Raw genomic sequence first — 24,469 nt, 5'->3', positions numbered from 1 at the left:
TGCCTGCCTGCCTGCCTGCCTGCCTGCCTGCCTGCCTGCCTGCCTGCCTGCCTGCCTGCCTGCCTGCCTTATCTATTATCTATTCACCTATCTGTCTATCTATCTATCTATTTATCTACTTAGCTATCTATCCATCTATCTATCTATTTATCTACTTAGCTATTTATCCATCTATCTATCTATTTATCTACTTAGCTATCTATTCATCTATCTATCTATCTACCTATGTATCTTGTACCTCGCCATTTTGCTATCTATTTATCTATTTATCTGTTTTTATCTATTTGCTTATCTCTCTATCTATGTATCTATCTAGCTTTTTGTTTATTTATATATATATTTATCTGCTTTTTATCTATATGTTTAGCTATCTGTGCATCTATCTATCGATGTATCTATCTGTCTATCTATGTATATCTGCTACTTCTCCTTTTTCTCCCTCTCTCATTCTATCCCAAAGGAGGGTTCGCTTACTCGGTGCTATGTCTACTACGTACTCCCGTACTCAGGAGAGCGACGCGTGGGCCCTTCTGGCACTGAAGTCGGCACCGGCCAGCCCGACAAAAATGCAGTGGAACCCGGAAGCAAAAGGTGCACCGATTGCACGGCTAGAGGGTCGCGAATTTGAATACATGGTTAGACAGCGACGTATCACTATCGGACGTAACAGCAGCAAGGGTGAGGTCGACGTCAACATGGGCCACTCCAGCTTTATCTCACGACGACACCTTGAAATCTTTTATGATCATCCTTTTTTCTTTATGATTTGTAATGGTAAAAATGGTGTTTTTGTTGATGGGGTTTTTCAACGAAAGGCCGCGCCTGCCTTCCAATTACCAAAGACGTAAGATATGTTTCAAGTCTTTATCGAGCCGACTTAACCTTTCTTGCACGTTTCTCGCATGCCACTGGCAATCTTATTATTCGGTTTTTATGTAGCTACTTTTGTCTGTGCCAGTGTCTCTTTACTCAAGTTAAATTTGTTTATTAACCCCTTGCAGTGTTATTTTTCTGAAATTGATACTATCATTTTCATTTAATAACAATGAAGAATTATCTTATGCTTTCCCATAAAAACAATTCTTGAAGAATTTGTATAAATGTTATTTTCACTTTTTGCACTTGTTTTTGACAACATTGTTTAATTCTTTTATGATTCTCATCATTGAATTTTAATATTTATTCTGTTACAGATGCACATTCAGATTTCCAAGTACAAATATAAGACTCGTATTTCAATCATTAGTGGATGAACAAGAACAAAGTAACATACGTGTACCTTCTCCTCCAAAACATAGAGCACCATTACCACCGTTACGTATTAATATTCCGGATGCAGGCTATAGTAGTCCATTTCCTTCTCCTACTGGGACAATTAGTGCTGCTAATTCATGTCCTGCTAGTCCACGTGCAGGACAAGGAAGGAGAAACATATCTGCAGATCTCCAAATGGTAGCTGTTTATGCAGCTGCTGTTGCAAATGATCCTCAAAATTCTAATATCGACAGACATGAAGGAGGGCAAAGTTCTAATAGACAAATAAGCCCTGAGCCTGGTGTTGAGTCAAGATACAGAGGTGGAAGTAATAGCGGTCCAAACGGCACAACAGCACACTGTAGTCCACCAAAAGATGATTCTAAACCTCCATATTCATATGCACAGCTAATTGTTCAAGCAATTGCGTCAGCTGCAGATAAGCAGCTCACATTGTCTGGCATTTATTCTTATATTACCAAGAATTATCCATATTATAGAACTGCAGATAAAGGATGGCAAAATTCAATAAGGCATAATCTTTCATTAAATCGTTATTTTATTAAAGTACCAAGAAGTCAAGAAGAACCTGGAAAGGGATCTTTTTGGCGGATAGATCCACAATCAGAAGCTAAACTTATAGAACAAGCATTCAGACGAAGAAGGCAACGTGGAGTACCATGTTTTCGTGCCCCATTTGGTCTTTCATCTAGGTGGGTAGATATTACAAATATTTTTGTTTTACAATTATATAAATATTAGTTGTTAAAGATTTTAATCTAATGTTTATAATGTTTGAAACTATTATTAAGGAGTGCACCTGCATCGCCATCTCATGTTGGTATCAGTGGCTTAATGACACCAGAATGTCTTAGTAGAGAAGCCTCACCTGGGCCAGAATCTTATCCAGATAGCACTGTGTCTTCTCCAGCTGGTCAGTTGACTAGTCAATCCGCACCAGGCTCACCTGGTCATCCATATGCATCCTCAAGTCAGTCATCTCATAAAGGTCGCCTAATGCAACAGATTACTGTTGTCACCAATGGTGTTAGTAGTGATGCGACTAGAGAAGGTAATAATTCTCTATATGGTTTTCCAATATTTCCTGTTTGCAGGGAAACATGCTAAAGATCATGCTTATTCAGCAACTCAGTTACGCTTTTTATATACTTTTCTGTTTCCATTTATTAGATATAATAAAAATATCTACTATTGAAATATATTTAAATGCTTTTTCAGATAAATATGTCATATCTGGAAACACTACGGAAGAACATTCTCTTTCTCCAGCTGGTCAATATAGTCCAGCTCCTGTTATTGTACAGACCACATATAATTATAGGTAAGTTTAAGATTTCTGTTGCTTTACCTTCTTTGTCAATTCAGGAAAATTAATTATTATATTATATCGTCACGTTCAGTGGAAGCTTTATTGGTCCCGACGCAGGCGTCGGAGTTGCAAAGCGTTCACACGAAGAATCGGATAGTTCTCCAGGTTCACCGGCACCGCTTGCCATTGTTGAAAGTCCCGAACCAGCTGAACATCAACAGCCACCGACTAAACGTCAACGTGTTCATGAAATGGAGGACCACTGAACGATCGTTGTCCTAGACTATCGTTATGTAGGACATTTTTTGTTACATCGCGCTACTCGCTCATTGTCAAATGTATCTGCACGCGCGTGTACCTCACACTTGTTCGTGTGTGCGTCCGTCAACACGTGCACGCTTCATGTTCAGAATTTCGAATCGATGTTCATATCCATACCGCGTTTAAGTCTCTCCATACATTTTCATCTTTGGTGCGCGTGCGTCGACAAATACGTACATGTACACACTTTGTTCTGTACTATTTTTCATTTTACCACATCGTGGTTACTTTAGTTTCTGCGTATGATAAATACTCGATACAGTTTATTGTTTTACGCAACAAGTGAAATATTCGTAAAAAAAAGCGAGAGCAGACAAAGTTATTCCCTCGTCTTACATTCTAACCACACTTTTAGTGTTTTATATTTTTTTCTTTTTTAACTTTCGAATTTCAACGAACTGTTAACGTGGTAACATAATCAACGACGTCTTGATTATTAGTATACACATATGTGTTTCGTATAAATATATTTTTCACGTTTCTGTTTGATGATATGTCACAAAAAGATGATGGGAGCTTTTACGTATTTATAAGAGGGAATAAATATTTGTAACAGTCTTGAAAGAGTATTATATGTAAAAAGCATCATGGATAAAATCATATCGTAATATATTCAAAAAGATGTTGAATCTCAATAGAAGGAAATATGTTAAAGCAGTTCACGTTGTTCGCCTTAGTGCTTTGCAGGAAAAGATCACCTATTCTAGAACGTTGCTAATACTGGTAAATGAACCTGTTTAAGAAATCTGTTGTAAATTATACATTTTCCACCATAAATAAGCTAATGGGGTCTAAGCCATAATATTTCCCTTCATGAATCAACTTGATCGGATATATAATTACATATATCTCTTTGAATATTTTCTCAAATGTTGTTTTCGTTGAATGTCTAGGTATTATTGGAGAAGAAAGAATGTTCACTGGCTATTTTCAGTTTTTGAACTCGACTGTTCACGTTGTATCAGTCGATGAATGAAATCGATTATGACGCAATTCGCGTTCATTGAGATGTTCGCGAATCGTAGACACAAACTTTAGATTGTAGTTCTGCATATGATTCTACAAAGTTTCTATCTAAAAAAGAAAAAAAAAAGAAAAAAAGGGAAAAGAAAAAATAAGCAATAATCTTATGCTGAATACGTCGATCGAAATTTCTTTCTGACGTGCCTGTTTATCTAAACAAAGATATTAACGTACTATAATCATACAGGAGGAGGTGATAGTATTTTTGTTGCCACTTGTAAATAAACTCTTAAATGAATATTCATTGCTTCAAACTGTTTCTCTTTGCGTTAAAGAAGGTCGGGAAACGTCTGCTTGCCTCGTGGTACGAGATAGACAAATAATAAAATATAATAATTTAAAATTATGTAGAATTTAAAAGATGAATGATCTGAAACAACCTTACAATTTGATACGCGACTTTCGAATTTAAAGTAATCCTATTAAATTTTTCTTTTCCAATTTTTAATTTTTTAAAAATTGGTAGAGATGCATTTCGGACGTGCATTAGAAAGGTCATACGAGTTGTATTCCATTTTTATTGTCGATAATTATTGTATCGTGAAATCAAATCAAATAAATATTAATCTGTTTTTCATGAAGCAAATAATATATTAACGGGATCTGAGGATCGTTTCACGAGAAGAGCAGAAGCGAGACATTTAGCACATCGATTATATTTCTGTTCTTTATTTAGTTCTTTATATTTCTGATTAAATTTATAAACATTTGCTGTTAGATGATGTATATTCTATGAAATGATTTATATTTTCGCGAAATGACGAATTTGAGAAACAAGATTTCTGTTTGATTCAACAAAATATTTTACTTCTATTTTTATGTTTGCGAAATTACATTTACGATTGTATTATTCATCTATAATTTTATTTTGTATACAAAAAGTTTCATAATTTTTCTTTTACAATCGTTAATTTCGATGCATATACATTTTCTTTTTTACTCTCTTCCGTTTACTTTTTTTTTTCGTTTTTCTCTTTATAAAGGAGCCTATAATTTCAGTTTGGAAAGAATCCATGATCAAAATTGTTTTTTCACATGATTTTTCGGCCATAAACCCTTCAATTTTCTTGAATTCATTCATGTGCACTTTCCTTGATCAAATGCGAAAAAACAAAAGAGTTATTAACCTATTAATGAATGGAGGGAAAGAAAGTTTAATAAATCATAGAATGGCATGTGTTTGACGAGGATTAAAATAAGTGTTTTTAGATTTTTATTTCTATATTTATTAGAAAATAATAGAAGTGTACGTGATAGAAAGGATATAACATACGTTAAATTGTCTAAATAATATTTATGAAACACGGGAGAATGTAAAATATGCTTACAAAAGCAAATATATATGCCAAAAGGAATTGTAAGAGAAAAGAAAACAGGAAACGAGGAAGAAGAAGAGGGAAGTGAGAGAGGGCAAGAGGGAAAGCGAAGAAGAAAGAGGGTGTAGAGAGTTTGCGCGACGTTCGACCCGAATCTCTCTCATCGGATGTTAAGCCAGCTAGCGAGCTATCCAGCCAGCCAGCCAGCCAGCCAGCCAGACAGACATCCAGCCATCTAACCAGTCAGCAAGCCAGTCAATCAGCCAGCCAGCTAGTCAGTTAAAAAGCCAACCAATCTACCAACCTTTCATTTAGTCTACGTTCTGAAATTTTACGTCAACAATTGATGGATGCTCAATATTTTAACTGGTACAGTAATGATTCAATTTATCTTTTTATTTGCTGTTCTTCATTTGTTTTTTTGGTCTTTATAAAAGTTCGCTCTTAATGTTTTTAGATTTGTCCCACATTCTTGTTCCCTTTTCTTCTTATCTTTTTCTTATCTCTTCATATCTTATTCTGCTTTGTTCCCTGCATTTTCCTCATATTGTCATATCTTTCACCCTTATTCTACATAACTACAATTCTTGTTCTTCCCTCCTCCTTCTAATTTTTAATGTGCAAATTATAACTATATATTCGTATGACTTTATTTAGTAAAATTATCATCTTATTCTTTTTTGATATATACATTTGATTGATCATTCATATTTTTAAATATGTAACATTGCAGTAATTTATCAAATTCTGTGTTAAATTGAATACGTGCTAAAACAAGTGGTGAAATAGCAAAAACATATAGGGGAAACTGAGAAGGGATAGAAAGTAGAATAACTAATGGTTAAAGAATAAGCAAAAGATTTCTCAGTGTAAAAAAGGAACCTTTGCTAATAATGATCTTTCGATAATGCAGTACTCTAGTATCCATTACCTCGTAAAAAGCTCGTCTGCGCTCGCGCAGTATTTAGCGCGTATTTGATTTATCAATGTGGTTATGTGTAAAGAAGAGCTTTAAAAAATTAGTCATCTTGCATAAGATATATGGTTACTCGCATTCATTATAAGTATAAACGACAAAGGTATGGAATATACGTTGATTCGAAATGTTAGTAAATGCTGGTGGTGTTATCGTAATTTCAAGAAAAAAACAAAGTTTATACGACTAACTTTTAATTTATATTTTTAAAATCTATGTTTCAAAACAACTTTCGTTGTATATTTCAAATAACTTGTTATCAACGATTAACTCATGAACACATTTAACTACGATTCATTATTCTAAACATAAGTCAATTTCTCGCGTTCTACAGGTAGTAAAAATGACTCTTTATTTTGATAAAACATAAAACAAATAAAATATCATCATTCTGAAGACACCTCGACTAAGTAAGTAATTATTTAATTTATTCATGTAAGGACAAACATAGTGTGATTTGACAAACTATGTATTCTTATTATAGTACAATAGGTAGTACAATATAGAAATTTTGTTTATGATTACGTGTATTGTGTTTTATACGCGTTCAAGTAAATTCCTTTTTTTCTGCATAATTTGTATATTTAAATTGCATACTCTGTTCCTAACTGTTAGTATGTGCGTTCCCTTTTCGAATGTAATTTATTCCTATATTTATCGATGTAGGTATTTTCTAATCTTGGGAAAGATCCGAAATTAGCGTATTTTTGCGCCAATTTAAACAAAAAGATATCGAGAGAAAAAACATGTCAAAACAGAGCTGAAAAAGTGAAATTTCTATAGCTGCGCGTACGGAAAAGGGGGAGTCGGAAAATATATGTAATTTACTCGGTCCTAAACTGTCAACAAGAGGAGAGTTAACACGGATTGAATCAATTATAGCCCCGTTTTGGAGTGAACGAGCAATCAACGGAACGAGCAATTTCCGGGCTTAGTTAATCCATATAACGAGTAAATGAATTTTGATTAAGTATTGTATTTGACCATAGCCTGTGGATTATGTTTACAATGTAGGTGTGAAGATGAAGAAAGAATGGTATCAAGTAAGAATCCGTTTGGCATTTTCCCATTCATATTTATCTTTGTGATAAACTTTCCATTCGGTCTATTCAGATGGAAATTTAATGATATGTGCATATACGTTACAATGTATCGTAGTATATTGAAAAATGTGTTTAACTACACGTCGATTTGTAGGTACTGTGATGTAAAAGAGAATAAGCAATGCTAGGAAGAGGAAACCAGAAATTAGGTTGACAGTATAAGGAGTCGTGAAACAGTGCGCATATCTTGGAATGCTTATACCGGTGGTATCGAGCACCTGGGGCTGGGGATTCTACGCTCTCTTCTTATTCGTTCTCGTCACCCCCAGTCCTGCTGCTATTCGCAAAGGTAATACGCTCTTCGGTTATGTCTCTTTACAATAAAAATCTATGAAATTTTTCACATTAAAATGCATACTTTTTTCTTCTTCTTAATATTAAACTTGGAGATATTATTTTTTCAGTTTAAACGACAAGAGAAATGGATACAGATTTCTAATTATATCCATTTTTCCTTTACACTTTCTTTCTTTCATTTCTTTCTCTTCTCATCCCTCAGCGGATCGAGATCATTGCAACAAAACAGTAGGGGTAAATGAAGATGTATCGAGTCCGGCTGTGACATCAGTAAACTGGGGAAAACCATTGTCTTGCTCGTATCGTTTCCGTTCATTTCGTGGTACTCCACAAGATTGGATCCTACGAGTGCGTTTCAAAAAATTTAAAGTTGGTGTATTAGAAAATGCAACTACATGTTCCGGAGGTTATTTACAGGTATGCTTTTTTCTCATATAGTAGAAATGGCGCGCAGTGCCTGTCTCTATCATTGTGCAGTGTAGTTTCTCATTTCAACTGAAAATTCTAGAAAAAGTAAATGCCATTTAATGTATATCGTACCATTCGCAGATCGTAGATGGAAATGTGAAAACAAATATCACCAATCGGGAAGATCCTGGAGTTTACTGCGGTGAATTGGAACAACCGCAAACATTTATTTCCGAAACGAGTTTCGTTCGTGTGATATTCCATGCAGACAACTTCACCGATCAAACATATTTTAGTTTCGACTCTCGCGCGGAACAACAATTTGACGTATACTTAAGGTTCGGCCAACATCCAGAACTTTATCCGAACCGAAGGGGCACAATCGTATCCGGCAGCTATTGCGAACGAGTTTTCGAAAATTGTAGACTACAAACGTGTTATGTACAGAGCCCAGCTTATCCGGGTATTTACCCGCGTGCATTACATTGTAAGTATCGACTTAATACACGGGCGCCTTATATAAAATTGTACATTGAGAACAAAGAGTTCAATATCGACGGGCAAAGATGCGAAAACATAATGACTTGTCCCATGAGACCAATAAGTTCTGGCTCAGAGCATTGTCCGTATGACTACATACGCGTTTACGATGGCAAAGATGGGAATAGTACAGCAATCGGTACCTTTTGCGGTATGGGGAAATTTCCGTATAGCATAATCGGTACCAGCGAGGACCTTTACATAGAATTTATCTCATCACCAGCTGGACCCCTTTTAAATACCGGCTTTCATTTTAATGTTGGTAATTTGCCGGGCCATGTAAAGACCGAGGGCGTTCAAAATGGTAGTTGTGATTGGTTGTTAAACAGCGAGTCTTTACACAGCGGTAACGAAGGAATATTTCTTTCGGTTGCACACTGGTATCCGCCGCATACTAGTTGTACGTATCTTCTCAAAGGTCGACCGGGAGAAATTGCAAGACTTTATTTTCCTAGTTTTCGAGTTAATCGCATCCAATCGCCTATACAACCATACGATGGTGATTGCGGTGAAAGTTTGACTCTCTACGATGCCGACTGGCCAGATGATGCTAAAATTATTAAAACTTTTTGCGACACGTTTAGCAAACCGATGGAGAAACATGATTTTGTTTCGAGCTCAAACGCTTTATTCGTCAAGTTTGAGAGCAAAACGGGAAGTTATTCTGGTAGCTCGTTATATTATTGGGCGCATTATGACTTTTTTAATGTGACGAGATTTGGCACCCCTGTTCCTGGAACCGAATGTGACGAAACATTTGCATCTTGGAAAGAACGTTCTGGTCGATTTCGATCACCATTAAATACCCTCGTTTACAAGCGACCAGGTGATCCACCGACAGATCTTTCTTGCACTTATACCTTTATCACAGACAAGCGGTTATATGCACGAGTAATTCTTATTGTGGACTCAATTTCATTCAAAGAGCATCCGTATGCACAGTGCGGTCAATGTTGGGATAGTCGAGTCGATCGATTAATTATCAGAGAACCTCCTTTCATACATGTTAACGATCAATATTCACAACAACAACAACAACAGCAGCAGCAGCAGCAGCAGCAGTATCATCATCATCATCAGCAGCAGCAGCAGCAGCAGAAACAACAGCAGCAGCAGCAACAGCAACAACAGCGTCAACAACAAAATAACAGTGTCGATAGAGGTCATTGTATCTGTCGATCGACAACGATTAATGAACCAAACGGTGAAGGTCAACCGGTACTTCGCGTAGTTTCACGAGGTGAGAAACTTGAGTTAAAACTTTTAATAGATGGTGCGCATGCCGCAGCGAGCTACTTCAAACAATCCTCACCGTTGTTCGAGGCAAGATATGAATTTGCTCACAGTCCATTATGCGGACCAGCAATTTTGCCAGCTACGACCGATGGTGAAATTGAATTCCCTCATTATGAAGCACTCGGATACGTTGCACCACCTCGATCAATCAAATGTATCTGGGAATTACGTGTAAATCGAGATAGAGATGTTTGGCTGCATTTCGACAAAATTAAGTTTGCCTCAAGATCCTGTGAGGATGGAAAATTGGAAATCTTTCTGCCTGGAACTGCAGAGCCATTTCTTGGTATATGCGGTGAAAATGTTAGTTATGTTAGAGAAATGCCAATTATATCGGCAGCTCAGATCGCTCCATATATTCGTACACCTGGGAACCACGATTCTGCACACTTCAATATGGATTTTGACCAAGTTCAAACATATTTACAACAGTCAGCATCACCGCCAATGTCACACTCATCGCTACCAACGGAGCAATACCAAGAAGAATTTGATTGGCCGACCGTGATCATTCAATTTACTGGATCTATGGCCCCAGCGAGAGCGGCATTTAAAATCGCCTGGACGGAATTGTATCATCTGCCACGTGATGCTTCAGGGTCTTTGAATACACAAAAACTGGAAGAATTTTGTGGATTTCAATGTCCGGGAAATGCTGGTTGTATCCCTATGAGACTTGTTTGCAACGGTGTTATTAATTGCCCTGTACCAGAACTTCGATCGATGTTCAAAAATACGCATAATAGTACCGGTTTGTTGACAATCGTAGAGGAACCGAATGATGAATCCATTGAAGCTTGTGGAGCCGATGTTGTCAGTAAACATGGTAATATTGTCGGATCTGGAAATGGTGTTGGTGGTTTAGCAAGCGTTGTTGGTTCTGCCGGATGGGCAGGAGCTGGTTTAGGCGCAGCCCTTGCTATTCTTCTCGGACTTATTTGCTTGATTACTGTATGCAAAATTTGCAGGCAGCGAGCAACCTCTAGGGATATTCACGTATCCTATTGACATAGACATAGACACGGTCATGGACACAAATTCAATTACAAATGTGAACATAAATACCGATACAAGTACAGGCACGTAATCATGGAAAACCTTTTCTGTTCTTTTCTTCTGTTTCCCATGCTAGATTAGCGGATCTTTGTACATTATCTTGATGCGAACACTATCAGTGGATGACGTTCGTATTTGTGCCAGCGACCTGATCGTAAATCTTTGAAAGAAATTTTATCGCTCCACCCGTTTTATCCACATCGATGGACAAGAAACAAGAAACAATGGCAAATTAGGTGGATGACTGATTAAGTAGGTAGATAAAATAGGTAAGTATTTTAAATATACATACATCTATACGTCTCCTCCAACCCCACCCCCCGCCATCCCCTTCACCCTTCTCTATGTGTGTGATGCATCACAATTGCAAGTATACATTTTTAACCGAAAAATCTGTTGCTTGGAACTATTTCTTAGTTGAGGAAGAGCATTTTATATATCTATCATACAATAATATTAACAGTTATATGACTTTCTTTTCCGAATATGTATACGTATATTAATATACATACGTACGCACGCACGCACGCACGCACACGCACGCGCACGCGCACGCACATGCACACACACACACACACACGCGCGCGCGCGCGCACACACACACAGAGTGGAAAGGGGAAGCAGTAAAAGAATGCAACAAAAGGTAAAAAAAATCAGGAGGAAAGAGAATAAGTGATATATAAATAATACTAAAATATCTTTTTTCGACATGTTAAATAAATTGCGTATTAAAAAAATGGTACATATTGGAAACAGTCCTGCGAAATATGAATTATTTTTCAGTCATGCATATTATGTATACGAATATATTTGTAAGTAAATTCAACGAGGTAACAATCTGAGTATATTCGATTCATATTTAACTCACGTTCAATTTACAATTATATTCTTTTTATTTTTGCACAATATATTCGCGTTATACATATTGATAAGAGTGCCTGCAAATATTTGCACGTGTGCTTTATGCATCTATTAATGATGCACACGTATAATATCCCTCGAGGATATGCTAAAAAATATTGTATATATTGAAAATAGAAAATGATAAATGTAAGAGCGCAACTCAAGCAAATAACTCTTACATCAAACATCGATAAAATTGCTATTAAGTAATCTGATAAAAAATTATGTTTTTTTGTATATAGTTCAAAATCTCTGATTAGATAACATTTAATATTACTACATAGTAACTTAGAATATTAGTAGAAAATCGTTATAAGATTAAGCGTAAAGTTAATTTGCGCGTCCTCATGCGGTGATGCACGCGTGATCGAGTATGTGTACGCACGCGTATGTATGCGTTCGCGCACGTGCGTAAAAGACATTGTTTACTTGAGTATCACAAACAGGAAATGATTGGTATTACATTTACCTATATTTATTTGTCTTCTTAATTCGATTGGATTTCGATTAAGTTTATTACGCTACTGAACTATTATCAATTAATTATTCAGATTGTTGCAACTATGATCAATGTGTTCATTTAAACGACGACGAAGACAAAAGCATCAAATTATTCGAGACAATCGGAATTTACCTATCTTTTCTCTTTATTATAGACTAGAATACTGAATACCATTGCTAATTTCCAAACAAATTTATTAAACTATAGATTGAAATCATTTTTCTTACCATTCCGTCTATTCTGCTATTACGATATTCATCATGTCAAACATAGTAGCTCGAATTTATATCATTGTTCACACATTTGAGTTATTATACACGTTGTTGTCCTATTAATTTATTGTTTGCACCGTTATATTTAAGGTAAACAATAATTATCATTGAGATTTCGCGGAACTTCGTTGTGACATTATTTTTATTCATTATATTGCTGTTACTATGCTGTTTTTCATTGTTATCAACACTATTACCATCGTTAAAGAGATTGCTATTGCCAACAACATCAGCATTATATTATATTTTTTATTAATAAAAATTATCCTCCATGATAGGATGAAAAAATATTTAATGTTATTAAACATATTTAAATTAACCAGTTGCTATGATCGGATTAAGAGTAGCGTAGCCAGACGAAGACCATGCTTTCCATTTTTCTTACATTTTATCGAAAGCACTGCTTTTTCGCTTACTCCACTATCGTCGCGAATGTGCAGTTCTGCTGCCTGAACTTGCCTCAAATGAGGGAAAAGTAACGAGTGTCCCTTACAGAATTAGTAAGTATTCTTACGTAAGATGAGTTCGTCGTATACCGTAGTATAAAATAACACCCGTTATTTTTCCGCACTCCGTCTCAAAATACCTGAATCAGGCAAACAAGCAGGCAGGTAGGTATTTGTGATGAGAGTCAGGAGAACGAAGGGTGGTTAGCAAAATGTGCGTAGAAGGGAAAGCGTAGTCTCCTCCATCATTTTTAATCCAATAAATGTACATATATTTCATAATTTACGAGCGTTTTTCTTTTTCTCGTTTATCACAGTATCATCCATGTTTAAAATATTGTGATTATATTTTAATCTTTGTAAAGAATTATTATAATCATAAAACGCTCAATGAAAATTTACTCATGAAATAATGCAATCACGATATTTCTTCTTTATCTCTTTCTTTGTTTTTTTTTTCCTACAAAATCAGTTGAACTTTCTTTCTTCTTCTTTTTTTTGGTAAAATTACTTAACCTTCGTTTCCAGGTATTTGTTGTTCCTTTCCATTTCACTTAATTTGAAAATATGACAAATCAAAAAGTAAGCTACATAAATAAAGTAGAGGCAAGAAAATAAAATTTAATATCCTATTTTTGATTAACAAACATAATGGAATGGAAATGTGCCCCAGAAAACAATTATGTACCAAAAACGTCGCTTGTACCGAATGTTGAATTAATTACGGAAAATGTTTTTGTACCAATAAGAAAAACAATTTTTATGAAAAAACATAATGAAGCAAAACAGTGTAATTTTTCTGAATCAAGGATTGAAATTGTTAAATTGTGTCAATGTAGCAATAGTAAACTAACAATGTCATTGTTGAAAAAACCGAGTCGTCTTCCAGTAAAGAGATATGTGAATTCAAAACTCCATCCGAAACAAGTTATTTATTAAAATTGAACATTTTTCCTTTTGTATCTCCATTTTCGAGTTCTCTCTTCCTCTCCTTTCGTTCTTTCATTTCTTCAGGAAAAGCAGAGGAAGGTAATTAACATGTAACATTAACATGCAATATGTTTTCAGACTAACATTAAACACGAAGAGGTAAATTTGAAAAATAAGCAATTGCGTTTGATTAATAAAAATTGCAATTATATGAATGATCAATCAAAAATTTTTTCTGAACGATCGCGAAATAAAAAGCAAACATTGGTATTTCCTTCGTCGCTTTTTCATTTACCTTTGACTTCGCTCACTACATGTCAGGCCTTTTCGATCAATAACAATGTTATTAAATCCAACAAAAAGAAATGGAAAGAAAGCGATAAAACCAATGGAAAGAAAACAATTAGCTCCATTAGTAGCATTGTGTCAAATTTTTCAAAAACAAATGGCAACACTAAAGATTTAAAGTTGTACGAACCAGAAAATGTTATTTGTCGATTGCGATATAATTCTAAGCAAACTGAGTGTTTATTATCAAATTATAATGGAAAGATACAACTATCAGAAAACAATCTTTCAAATGATTCAATTACATCGAGTAATACGTCAAATATTTCGATTATATTAAGTACAACAACGACGGAAACTGTGAAAGAAGGCAACGTTGGAAAACAATGTTTTCTTGATTCTTATTGTAATTCTGTTCTAAAGAAAGTCGGTGCAACTGTAAAAGAGACAATTTCTGATAGTACTATTGATTATGAAGATCATTTTTTAAAAACACATCAGACAAATTCAATAGAAGATATACACAGTAAAATTTTGGATACGCATAATCTACAATGTCATCCTCAGGAGAATATTGATCATTCGATCCACAGAAATGAACATCATCATCTTTGTAGGATAAAGTATTCATGGCAGGTGATTGGTACAAGCTCACAAACATCGCAAACGCTTTTGAATAATTTAGTTAATGGAAATAAATGTTTCGACGATGAATCAGTCTACAATTGCAGTATTAAATATTCATGGCAAATTATAGGAATTGCTACACAAACTTCTTGGAAAGATTTTACTGCATCAGAATGTCATTCTGCTATTTCATTTTTATCCACAAATAAAAAAGTGATTTGCCATACTATTAAAAACACAATATGTGATTTATCACCTGAAACAACTACAATTTGGCGGAAAGGTAAAAGATTCATTGTATTAAATAACCAATGTACACAAACATTTGCTCACAAAGAAAGTCAAACAGTCTTTACCGAACTTCACAAAAACTATTGCGATTAACAAATTATGCTGATTTTATGTCAAAAGCGCTATAATAAATTTATATATATGTAGTTAATAATAGTAACTTTATACACACATGTACACGTATATCTTCTTTTCACTCACTTTCCAAAATTAATTAATTAATTACAATCTTTGAGTAAAAAATTGCTCTGTTTAACCTTTACATTTGGAAAAAGTACCATGTATTAAAGGAATGTAACATATCTTTCTTTTTCTTCTCTTTTTCTTTTTAATGTTGAGAACTTTTTATTTATCTGTACAATGTAATTACTCGCATGATAAATTTAAATATAAGAAATCCACAATTGTAACGGAAACAATATCATTCTAGAATTTATCCAAGTACTTATAATTATACAGTAGAAATGATACTAAAAAGAGAATGCTTTTATCTTTTAAGTTAATACTTTCATAGGTTGTTAATATTATGTAATAAAGTTTTTAATATTGTTCGATGCATCAGCATTAACATAAACATAAATACGCATCTTATATTCATTGCTACATTTTATCCAGAACATCCTCTACATCCACAATGGATACATTCTACTATTCTACCTTCTTCAAGTTTGCCTTTAGGTACTCTGCAAATACAATTTGTACCAAAATTAGTGTCTCTGGTTTGTATACAGCGTAAGCAACATAAGTTTTCATATCCCACTTTCTTCCACTTGGCTATCAAATTCTTATCTGCTATATTTTCATTTAGGCAATAATCATATAATTCTGAAAAGAGTTACCGTAATAAATAAAAAAGAAATAAACAAGAAAATAAAATAATTACAGCCTTTTTACTAACCGCGACTTATAGCTTTCCGTCTGTAATATAAGTCGTATATATATCGTGATTTTTGATGATGGATTTTAAATATGGGCCATAAAGATTCTTGTTTTCGTTTTCCCTCATGAGGTTCTGTTTCAGCTACAATTCAAATACAGTGCAATAAGAATTATCTCAAGGAAATATTATCGAAAATACAAATATATTGTGTTTAACATAACCTTCTAACCATAACCTCTATTTTCACTTATCGTTACCTTCTCGCATTTTTTGTTCTAATTCCTCTAACGTTGGTTCAATTAGTTCCCAACCATCCGGTGGTGGTTTCTTACTTCTACGCACTTTTGGCATTTTTAATTTATACAAAAATAACTTTCCACGCACATATATAAACAAACTAGGTTCGCACCGTTAGTCAGACATATATATGTCGACACCAGGCAACTTAAAACGTAAACATGGATGTGTGTACGGAAAATGCGTATAGAAGACGTCCCGAATCGTATCACTGCCAAACTAGGAAGTCGTAAATATATCGTTTATATGTATAAAATGCAAGTATATTGCAAAGAGAATAGATGAAAAAAGTTGAAGAAGTTGGAAAAGGAATAAGTTCAAAAATAAAAGAAAGAATTCATCATCAGTATTTAAAAAATATTATTTGACATAAAAAGATATTTCGAGTTAAATGATATATTTTATAATTAATTTTGTTATTTTAAAGAAAACCTAAGTTTCAATTAGAATATATTATTTTTAAATCTAGTAAAAAATATAACGTGAATCAGTGAACAAATTAATCAACCGATAACCATATGTCTGATGTACAATCACCTCCTGGATACCTGAAAAAAAAGGCGTAATTATTATTTGAAAACACATAAGAGACTCTTGGTAATACAATAAGATACAAACCGCATTTCATGTGCCAGTAAAATGTCATTTTTCTCTTTACCAAAATCTACCAAAAATTCTTCATCTAGTTTTAAACCACCATTTATAACATCAACATCCAACTTGATCATGGTCGAACCATACCTAGAATTACATATATATATATATATCATATGCGCGCATAAAACATGAATATATATTTTGCAGTTTAAAATATAAGTTACAAATAATAAAGGATATTGGATAATAAAAAAAAATGAATAAAATTTGAATTATACTTGACATGTTCAGGATAAAATTGTTGGTCCCATGGTTTAAAAATAGAAGTTGTCACATAAAGGCGTGTTCCATCAAGGCTTAATTGAAGCATTTGAGGAGATCCATAAAGACGACGGCCTTTAACGTAAATTGGATTGGGTTGATTAGCAAGTTCTACATCTCGAATTACGCGAATTTTGGAGTCCCGTAAGATCGAGCCACCAAGAAAAATTTGACCAGTTAATTTTGCATTTTCTGTGTCAGAAATATCATACTGTCTAACATCTCCGTGAAGCCAGTTTGATAAGTAGAGGTACTTGTCATCGAGACTGATCAAGATATCTGTGATCATTCCTATGAATAAGAAAAAAAAAAGAACAAAAAACGAAAGAAAGATAGATAACAAGTTAATGTATATTCTTTATACAATGTTCTATATTTATTATATTTAACCTAACCGCGAGGTATGTACATACATGATTTGAATAAAAAAATTCTCGTTTATATGATTAATGAGTACTTGTTGCATGTATGAACATATTTATAGATTACATTCAAAAGTATATATACCTGACATTTGTGGAGCGATCCATCCCTCTACTTGTTTGGGAGGAATTTGAATAACTTTCTTCGCAATCCACTCAGCATTCGATGTTTTATAAAACTTATATACATTCGATGTGACTGCACATCCGACAAATCCCTCACTAGCTTTTGGATCATGAAGAAATCGTATTTCAAGTGGGGCGATACCATCTTCACCCAAATTTAACACTTGCTTTAACTCTCTTTTATTCCACGAATAAAAATTTAAGCTTCTGCCATAAATTGCTATAGAAAGATATAACAAAAATAAAAATACTAAGTAGCGAATAAAGAAGGGTAGCAGCAAAGAAGTTGATTAAGATATAATGGACAAGGGTGATTAAAAATGTAAATTGAAAAAAACGTTGAAAAAATTATCTATTATATAATACGATATATTCACATGATAAAAACTGATGATATATGAATGTATACAAGTTGTGTATGTGTATACACAAAAAACATAACTTACCAGGATCGTAGCTATCAGTTATAGCATAGCCCCTTTTGAAAATTCTAGGTACACCCCATTCAGTTGCTACAAGTACATCGTGGTATGGTTGATACCAGAAATCATAACCGAACATTGCTCTTTTTGTTCCTGTGGACCATGTGCCTTTGACTTTGAGTGTTTCAGCATCGATGCAAAGAAATTCACCCATAGCATCTCCATTTGGTTTACCTAATGTAGAAATTAAAATTTCTCTGTTTGGCGAGCAATGACTTGTATGCAAAGTTGATACTCCATATTGATTTATCTCCGTCGAATTCAATACCTTGTTAAGGAAAGTACAAAAATATACAATCTACTGTAAATCTTGGAATAATATTTACACAATGAATAATATTTAACAAACTCATGTAACATAGATACATATAACACGATACAATTATTAGAAATTAAATAAAATTAAATTTAAGTTGATTTAAGGTAATTATAAATTACAATGGAATATTCATAAAATTATTTGTTATTCATATACCCATATAATCATATAAGATATTGAACCTTTTTCATTGATGGAGCACGTTCATTGGTTGTATCAATAAAATAAACACGATCGGACATTAGGCATGGAAGCACTAAAGTATTTCGTTTTTGTGATTGACCATGACAACTGCTACAAATATTCCAACCAGAATGATGAAGTTCATCACCAACATAGGGCATTCGCAACTTGTGAATGATCTATAAAATATAAATATTCTGTGCGAATAAAATTTTACATGTATAGAATATTTCTATAAAAGTTTCATCTATAAAATATGTTTTCCATTCTTTTTTCCTTCAATATGTGTAATAATTACACAAAAAATATGTTTGTATGCATACAAGTAAATATTTTTCATTCAGTATTGTATTGTAAATGTAATTTATATTTCTGCTATAAAATGTGAAGATACGAATCACCAACGCATCAATATATTGATAATTCATTGTTACATATTTTTTTCGTTCGTTCACATTTTCCGTAATAAGATGTGAGTTATTGTCCTACTGGAATACAAACAGGGATTTCCAGTAGTCAATCTTTTTTGCTGTATATGCATTCCCGTTTATCGGTATTATGTACTATAGTCAAATTCCATATATGACTGAAACAATATAATATAGGCAACTACAAAATATAAATATTTGCATGTAATTCCAATAAGTCCCAGTCGTTGATGAAGAAAACATTTGAAAAAAGCGGAAAGAGTAAAGAAATAAATCCTAAATTTTAAATTTCAGTATCAGGAATTCAATAATTTTTTAGATATAAATAAAAAACTTTTAGTACGGCGCATCGAATTTTACCTACACGTACACGTCTGTAACAGTGCATGAGTCAGCATACTCGTTCCTTTTGACGAAATTTCTTTTCCATCAGCTGTTGGGTCTCTTCGGAATTTTATTCGAATATTTATGTACACATATAGAATGCGAAACTATTCTGAACATTATAACTAAACCTAGATATGTATCGGTAAAAATCATTATACCTTGCAGTAATCATCACTAGTGGGATCTATGTCAACAGTGCACAGGACATCAGATTTATTTGAATCCGTATGAACACAGACAACATACATGAGTTTCTCACGCGGTCCTTCGAGTATAGCTGCTTTTGGTGATTTATAACCAGGACCGCTGCAACCTGAAGAACCTGAAGAAGAAGTTCTTCGCTGAATAATTAAGGAACAAAATAATTTCATAAACATACCTTGGTTTTTGAACATTCTCGTGACGATTATTTTCTGTACACTAATTGATATTAAACAACGTATAAATTTTATGCAGTCAAAGGATTGTTGAGAAATGAAAGAACTAAAACTTAAAAAAGTAGTAAGAATAATAGAGAAAAACAGAGAAGGAAATTAATAAAAAATGATATTATTTTAATTATAAGAAAACGTAAGCATTTAAAAATTTAAATGAAATTAATTTTGACAATTTAGTAATAACTTGTTAAATACGTACAACGTAGTACGTGTAATTCGAATGCAAATAAAGTTGTTGAATGATCATCCGAGAACGTTACTCGTGCGAGATAACAGCAGTGAAACTCAAAGAGAATTCTTCCATGTGCTTATATAAGTACATACATACTATCGCGAATAAGTTGTATAGAAGAGACTTATCACTATACAGTTCTCTGTGCTTCACGAACGGAAATATCAATTGTGCAAAATATCTGAGATTGTCTCAGTAATACTGTAAACTTATTCTATGCTAAGTTGATGACGTTGAAAGTTTATTATTTATTAATTTACATATTTAATTAATGCAAATACAAATGAAATTTAATATAAAATTTCGCAAGATAACATTCAAAGCTATACAAATATAGTAATGGAGCCACTTAAACTTTTGAATTTAGTAATTAAAAGTTTATTAAACGATAGAATTATGCTGCAATTTTAATAATTTGTTCGGTATATTAATTGTGAAAGAAATCATAACGGAGAAATGGAAAAAATCTTACAATTCATGCGCGCATTGTGTCACATGTTCTGAAATATCGATATCGAAAACATGATTGTAGGGGTTTTTTGTTCACTAACATTTATCACAGTGGAGAATAAACATCCCACAATTTACGGAAGAGGAATTTTATTTAGTAATTATATAAATATACATGTTATCTAGTCAAGAACTTTCGTTGTATTGCAATATGGCGATAGCGTGAATCTTTTTAAGCAAACCGCCAGATGTCGCTTGACGTTCTTTCAACGGTGTGAGTAATTATCTCGCCACATAATATTGTTTCTTACGCTCAGTGTTTTTCATTGCAGTAACGATTAGAAAAATATTCACATGAATGGTGAAAGATGACAAAATCACGACAAAATAGCTATTATAAAAAGGTATTAGTTTGTTAAGCTTTTTCAGGATAATCTGTCATATAGCATAATTGGCTGCCAGGATAGTCTCATAGACAAAATATAGAATAAATCTAACATTATAAAGATTTTCGCAATCAAACATTTCCTGCTTTACCGACCTAAAAATATGATACTGACTATAGTGTTCTCTATACAAGACAACAATCACTTGGAGGAATATTTATCATGGTGATTTGGAGCCAAACATAAAATATGTGCATGAAAATGCAAGAACTTTGTTACATGAGAATTGTATTGGTTCGCAATGTTAGAACGAACTGATTGTTAGAAGTGTAACTTGCGAGACACGAGACTACCAAGCACTCGACGTCTCGCGAACTGTGCACTAGTACGCCAGCGAATACGTTACGCATCAGCCTGAAAGAATGGAACGATTGCGTAAGGATAATCACTCATTTTGCGATTCGAACGATAGCAGGAATTTTTTCAAATTAAGTGGTATTCGCGATTTCAGTCTAGCCTCCATGGTACCAGAAGGTAGCCTTTTAGAGGCTAGACTGGACTGCCAGCACTGCGTAGCTCTTACAAGGAGAGTGCGTCCTTTGGATCACTGACTTAGTTGAAACTTTGTAAGTTTGTAGATTTCGTCATGGAGTTCAAGGATATATATCATTATAGCCGCAACTACTCAATAGTTTTTGAGATATTTATGATTAAAGTTTTATTATATCTTTAACTATAGATTTATTTCCAATTGTTTCCAAGTGGAGTTGTGGCCTAACAGCGATATTCGAAACTTCCGATGCTGGAAATCCGGGTTTCGATTCCTGTCCATAGTTGATAGTGTCCACTCTATGCTGTTATGTAGAAAAAACGTAATCAAAAAGCCTAATATCTGAAATAGAAGAAAAAAAATTCTATTAGGCAGCACGATTTCGTAGTCAGAGACACCTTCGTCACTAAATTTCGGACACGAATGCTGGAAATCATAGAAAAATCGGCATACGATATAGAGATAAGCCTAATCAACGCTGCAATGCAGGGAGAACCTAATCCAAAAGCCTAATGTCGGCAAAATATAAGCGAAAGAATTGAACTGTGTAGAACGATCTCACAGGCACTACTTATACTTCTATCACATTATTTCACATGTACACCTTCACTTTTCTCCACATGTGGTTTGTTACTGCCGAACAAATGTTCACAGTTATTTATCCTGTTCTTGGTAAAGTTCTCGTAATTTGTTAACCTTGTGTTGTGGTCCTTTCGTATATGTCACGACAATGTGTAAAGGTTGTTTATTGTTCCGAAATAATAACTGATACTGCGTGTTATTGTTCTTAAATATTTCTTTAATCAATTGCAGTAATTGGAAGATTGATCAAGAATAACACTACTTCGCGGAACGTTTTGTTCAAGGACTGAAAGTTTCACTGTAACGCGTGTAAATATTGCATCATGTGCTACAGGTATCGCGTAGACTAGAAGTGTTCTGCGATTGGACAAAGCTGTTCCTTGTTTTCGCGAGAAGATGCTTCGTCTTTGAAATATCCATGTGCTAAAGTATCGATATAAAACATCAATCGATGTTTCTTATATTTATTAATATTAATGAAGCAAATATAAATATATTTCTGTTGCGAAAAATTCCAAATTTCTATAATTAATTCATGAACTTGAATTATTAATTATTCCATTATACTAATAGAAAGATAAACGATTAGTATCTTCGGCAATAGTTGAAACACTCTATGCAATAATCACCAATAATGATTTAAATTACAACGAATTCATATCAAGAATTATATTAGAAAGTACGCTAAGGCTGTGCCTTTACGATGAAATTTTAAAAGTTGATGAATTAATTATAGACGAACGCGAAGTCACAGTTGAAGTTGAGTGATTTTATTCTTGGTAAAAAGAAAATGAAAGGCAATGATTATATGCTTAGGTACTTTTTATTCACTTTGAAAGTTTCACATGTACACGTTAATTATTATCGACATAATAAACAATGACATATAGACATTAGAATCTGAGTAGATGTCCGTATCACGGACCGTTGCGAGAAAAAGATGTTTCGTAATACATATCACGTAACAATTATCATTATAATGACCATATATATATATGTAACAATATTTGTATATCGTCAATAGGTCGTCCTCAATTGGCGACGGTTAATGACGAACCAAATTTCTTGAGGAACGTTGTGTTTATAGTGGACTGTATTTTATGTAGTAGTTTCGGATAACTCTTCTGAACTCTTCGAATGTTATTGATTGACTCCTCTGACTGACTGACTGACTGATACTGACTCGGTGGTTATATAATCCTGGTCTCTCTGCTGATTGGTTGCTATGATGTTGGGGGTGCATGTTAACTTCAGCGTCTTTCGATGGTGGTGGTGGTTGTTCAAACAATCTGGATAATTGTGCTTGTTTTCTTGAAGGGTTATATATAGTTGTTTGTTGCGGATTACCTAAGTGGTGGCTTAGGTGCTAAAGAAATCAAAGGGCGCTGACAGTAAGGATATAAACAACCTCACTACTTGGGACATTGCGGTCCTAGGGTCTCATCAATGGTACTTGAGAAATTTCAGAGCCTTCACACAGTCTATTCTAAACAAAGGGCCGAACGAAATACCTGGGCGACATTCCAAGGCTTAACAATATTTATAGACATATACACACTACTGCAAATGATTCTATTTAAATACATGAGTTATCCTAATAATTCTAGATATTGATTTATCTTGCATCTATCTCTCTTATCGTGCATCTCCTCGGCTTTCTCTTGTGACGACAACCGACCTGAATCATCGATATGACTAGACCTCCAAAATCCAAGACGCAATCCTGTGACATTAGCCTACACGAATCACCAGACGACCGAAACCCCTTCCAAACCATCCAGGACAAGATAATAAGAATATATATATATACCCCAACCCAAAACCGAAATAAAGTCAGTCTAACTCTAAACCTATACACGTTGTCTTTTCTATACGTTATACCTACTCGTATAAAAGCCTTCGTGAATATTTTCACTCGCGTGTCTAAGCTAGTCCCGTGACATTCTCGTGCTAAACCTCATAAGGAGTTCCTTATTCCCTATTCATTTTCCTTCATATATCTTTATCATCTTCAACATCATCTATTTTATAACTTTCTACATTCTTCGGTTCCCTTTTTGCATCTCTCAATTTATTTTTTATCCTTTCCTTCACTGCTCTGAAAATATAAATATAAGAGACAGTCAATAAAAATTTCTACTTTTTACAACCTATTTATAACTAACTCTTTCTCTTTCTTTATAACTTTTAATTCTTCTCGAGTTTTTACTT

At 33.9% G+C, this 24,469-nt stretch overlaps 4 protein-coding genes across 13 annotated transcripts; 2 read left to right on the top strand and 2 right to left on the bottom strand.

Annotated features, from left to right (window-relative positions):
* The first annotated feature begins 447 nt into the window (after positions 1-447).
* FoxK (forkhead box K) lies at positions 448-3,243 on the top strand. Its single transcript, XM_017911765.1, has 5 exons — positions 448-844; positions 1,194-1,967; positions 2,067-2,326; positions 2,494-2,596; positions 2,676-3,243. The coding sequence occupies exons 1-5, from the start codon at positions 483-485 to the stop codon at positions 2,848-2,850; spliced, it is 1,674 nt and encodes a 557-aa protein (XP_017767254.1). The 5' UTR covers positions 448-482; the 3' UTR covers positions 2,851-3,243.
* Positions 3,244-5,524: 2,281 nt separating this feature from the next.
* LOC108555912 (uncharacterized) lies at positions 5,525-13,746 on the top strand. Of its 3 annotated transcripts, XR_001890794.1 has the most exons (6): positions 5,525-5,613; positions 7,103-7,263; positions 7,418-7,612; positions 7,823-8,037; positions 8,170-11,189; positions 13,572-13,746. XR_001890794.1 is itself a non-coding variant. In XM_017911797.1 (5 exons), exons 3-5 carry the CDS (start codon positions 7,516-7,518, stop codon positions 10,870-10,872), a joined length of 3,015 nt encoding a protein of 1,004 aa, XP_017767286.1. In that variant the 5' UTR covers positions 5,525-5,613; positions 7,103-7,263; positions 7,418-7,515; the 3' UTR covers positions 10,873-11,480. The 3 variants fall into 3 exon arrangements, 2 of the variants coding, with proteins under 2 accessions (XP_017767286.1, XP_017767287.1); XM_017911797.1 differs by lacking the exon at positions 13,572-13,746 and having other exon boundaries at positions 8,170-11,480; XM_017911798.1 differs by lacking the exons at positions 7,103-7,263; positions 13,572-13,746 and having other exon boundaries at positions 8,170-11,480.
* Positions 13,747-15,682: 1,936 nt separating this feature from the next.
* l(1)10Bb (BUD31-like protein) lies at positions 15,683-16,541 on the bottom strand. The gene is made up of 3 exons (XM_017911703.1): positions 16,317-16,541; positions 16,078-16,200; positions 15,683-16,004 (listed from the first exon to the last, which is right to left on the bottom strand). The coding sequence occupies exons 1-3, from the start codon at positions 16,408-16,410 to the stop codon at positions 15,787-15,789; spliced, it is 435 nt and encodes a 144-aa protein (XP_017767192.1). The 5' UTR covers positions 16,411-16,541; the 3' UTR covers positions 15,683-15,786.
* A 281-nt stretch (positions 16,542-16,822) lies between these two features.
* Positions 16,823-20,969, bottom strand: LOC108555842 (selenium-binding protein 1-B). 8 transcript variants are annotated; one of them, XM_017911675.1, is made up of 9 exons: positions 20,763-20,822; positions 20,001-20,041; positions 19,780-19,943; positions 18,806-18,985; positions 18,269-18,572; positions 17,782-18,042; positions 17,232-17,565; positions 16,975-17,097; positions 16,823-16,904 (listed from the first exon to the last, which is right to left on the bottom strand). In XM_017911675.1, the coding sequence occupies exons 2-9, from the start codon at positions 20,014-20,016 to the stop codon at positions 16,856-16,858; spliced, it is 1,431 nt and encodes a 476-aa protein (XP_017767164.1). In that variant the 5' UTR covers positions 20,017-20,041; positions 20,763-20,822; the 3' UTR covers positions 16,823-16,855. The 8 variants fall into 8 exon arrangements, with proteins under 8 accessions (XP_017767164.1, XP_017767162.1, XP_017767166.1 ...); XM_017911673.1 differs by lacking the exon at positions 20,763-20,822 and adding an exon at positions 20,258-20,352 and having other exon boundaries at positions 20,001-20,110; XM_017911677.1 differs by lacking the exon at positions 20,763-20,822 and adding an exon at positions 20,258-20,352 and having other exon boundaries at positions 19,780-19,934; positions 20,001-20,110.
* Between the last annotated feature and the right edge of the window lie 3,500 nt (positions 20,970-24,469).

Source organism: Eufriesea mexicana, unplaced genomic scaffold, assembly GCF_001483705.2.
Source record: "Eufriesea mexicana isolate 0111107269 unplaced genomic scaffold, ASM148370v2 scaffold305, whole genome shotgun sequence".
Taxonomy (NCBI): domain Eukaryota; kingdom Metazoa; phylum Arthropoda; class Insecta; order Hymenoptera; family Apidae; genus Eufriesea; species Eufriesea mexicana.
This window is presented reverse-complemented; position numbering and strand designations above follow the sequence as displayed.

What these genes read in the sequence shown, in the direction of transcription:
- FoxK (XM_017911765.1), top strand. Translation starts at nt 483, where the DNA reads ATGTCTACTACGTACTCCCGTACTCAGGAGAGCGACGCGTGGGCCCTT. An exon ending in TAGTGATGCGACTAGAGAAG is followed by an intron (nt 2,327 to 2,493) that starts GTAATAATTCTC and finishes ATGCTTTTTCAG; the next exon opens with ATAAATATGTCATATCTGGA. An exon ending in CAGACCACATATAATTATAG is followed by an intron (nt 2,597 to 2,675) that starts GTAAGTTTAAGA and finishes CGTCACGTTCAG; the next exon opens with TGGAAGCTTTATTGGTCCCG.
- LOC108555912 (XM_017911798.1), top strand. Translation starts at nt 7,516, where the DNA reads ATGCTTATACCGGTGGTATCGAGCACCTGGGGCTGGGGATTCTACGCT. An exon ending in TCCTGCTGCTATTCGCAAAG is followed by an intron (nt 7,613 to 7,822) that starts GTAATACGCTCT and finishes CTCATCCCTCAG; the next exon opens with CGGATCGAGATCATTGCAAC. An exon ending in GTTCCGGAGGTTATTTACAG is followed by an intron (nt 8,038 to 8,169) that starts GTATGCTTTTTT and finishes TACCATTCGCAG; the next exon opens with ATCGTAGATGGAAATGTGAA.
- LOC108555842 (XM_017911672.1), bottom strand. Translation starts at nt 20,866, where the DNA reads ATGTTTATTCTCCACTGTGATAAAT. An exon ending in AACTGATAGCTACGATCCTG is followed by an intron (nt 18,043 to 18,268) that starts GTAAGTTATGTT and finishes ATCTTTCTATAG; the next exon opens with CAATTTATGGCAGAAGCTTA. An exon ending in GATCGCTCCACAAATGTCAG is followed by an intron (nt 17,566 to 17,781) that starts GTATATATACTT and finishes TCTTATTCATAG; the next exon opens with GAATGATCACAGATATCTTG.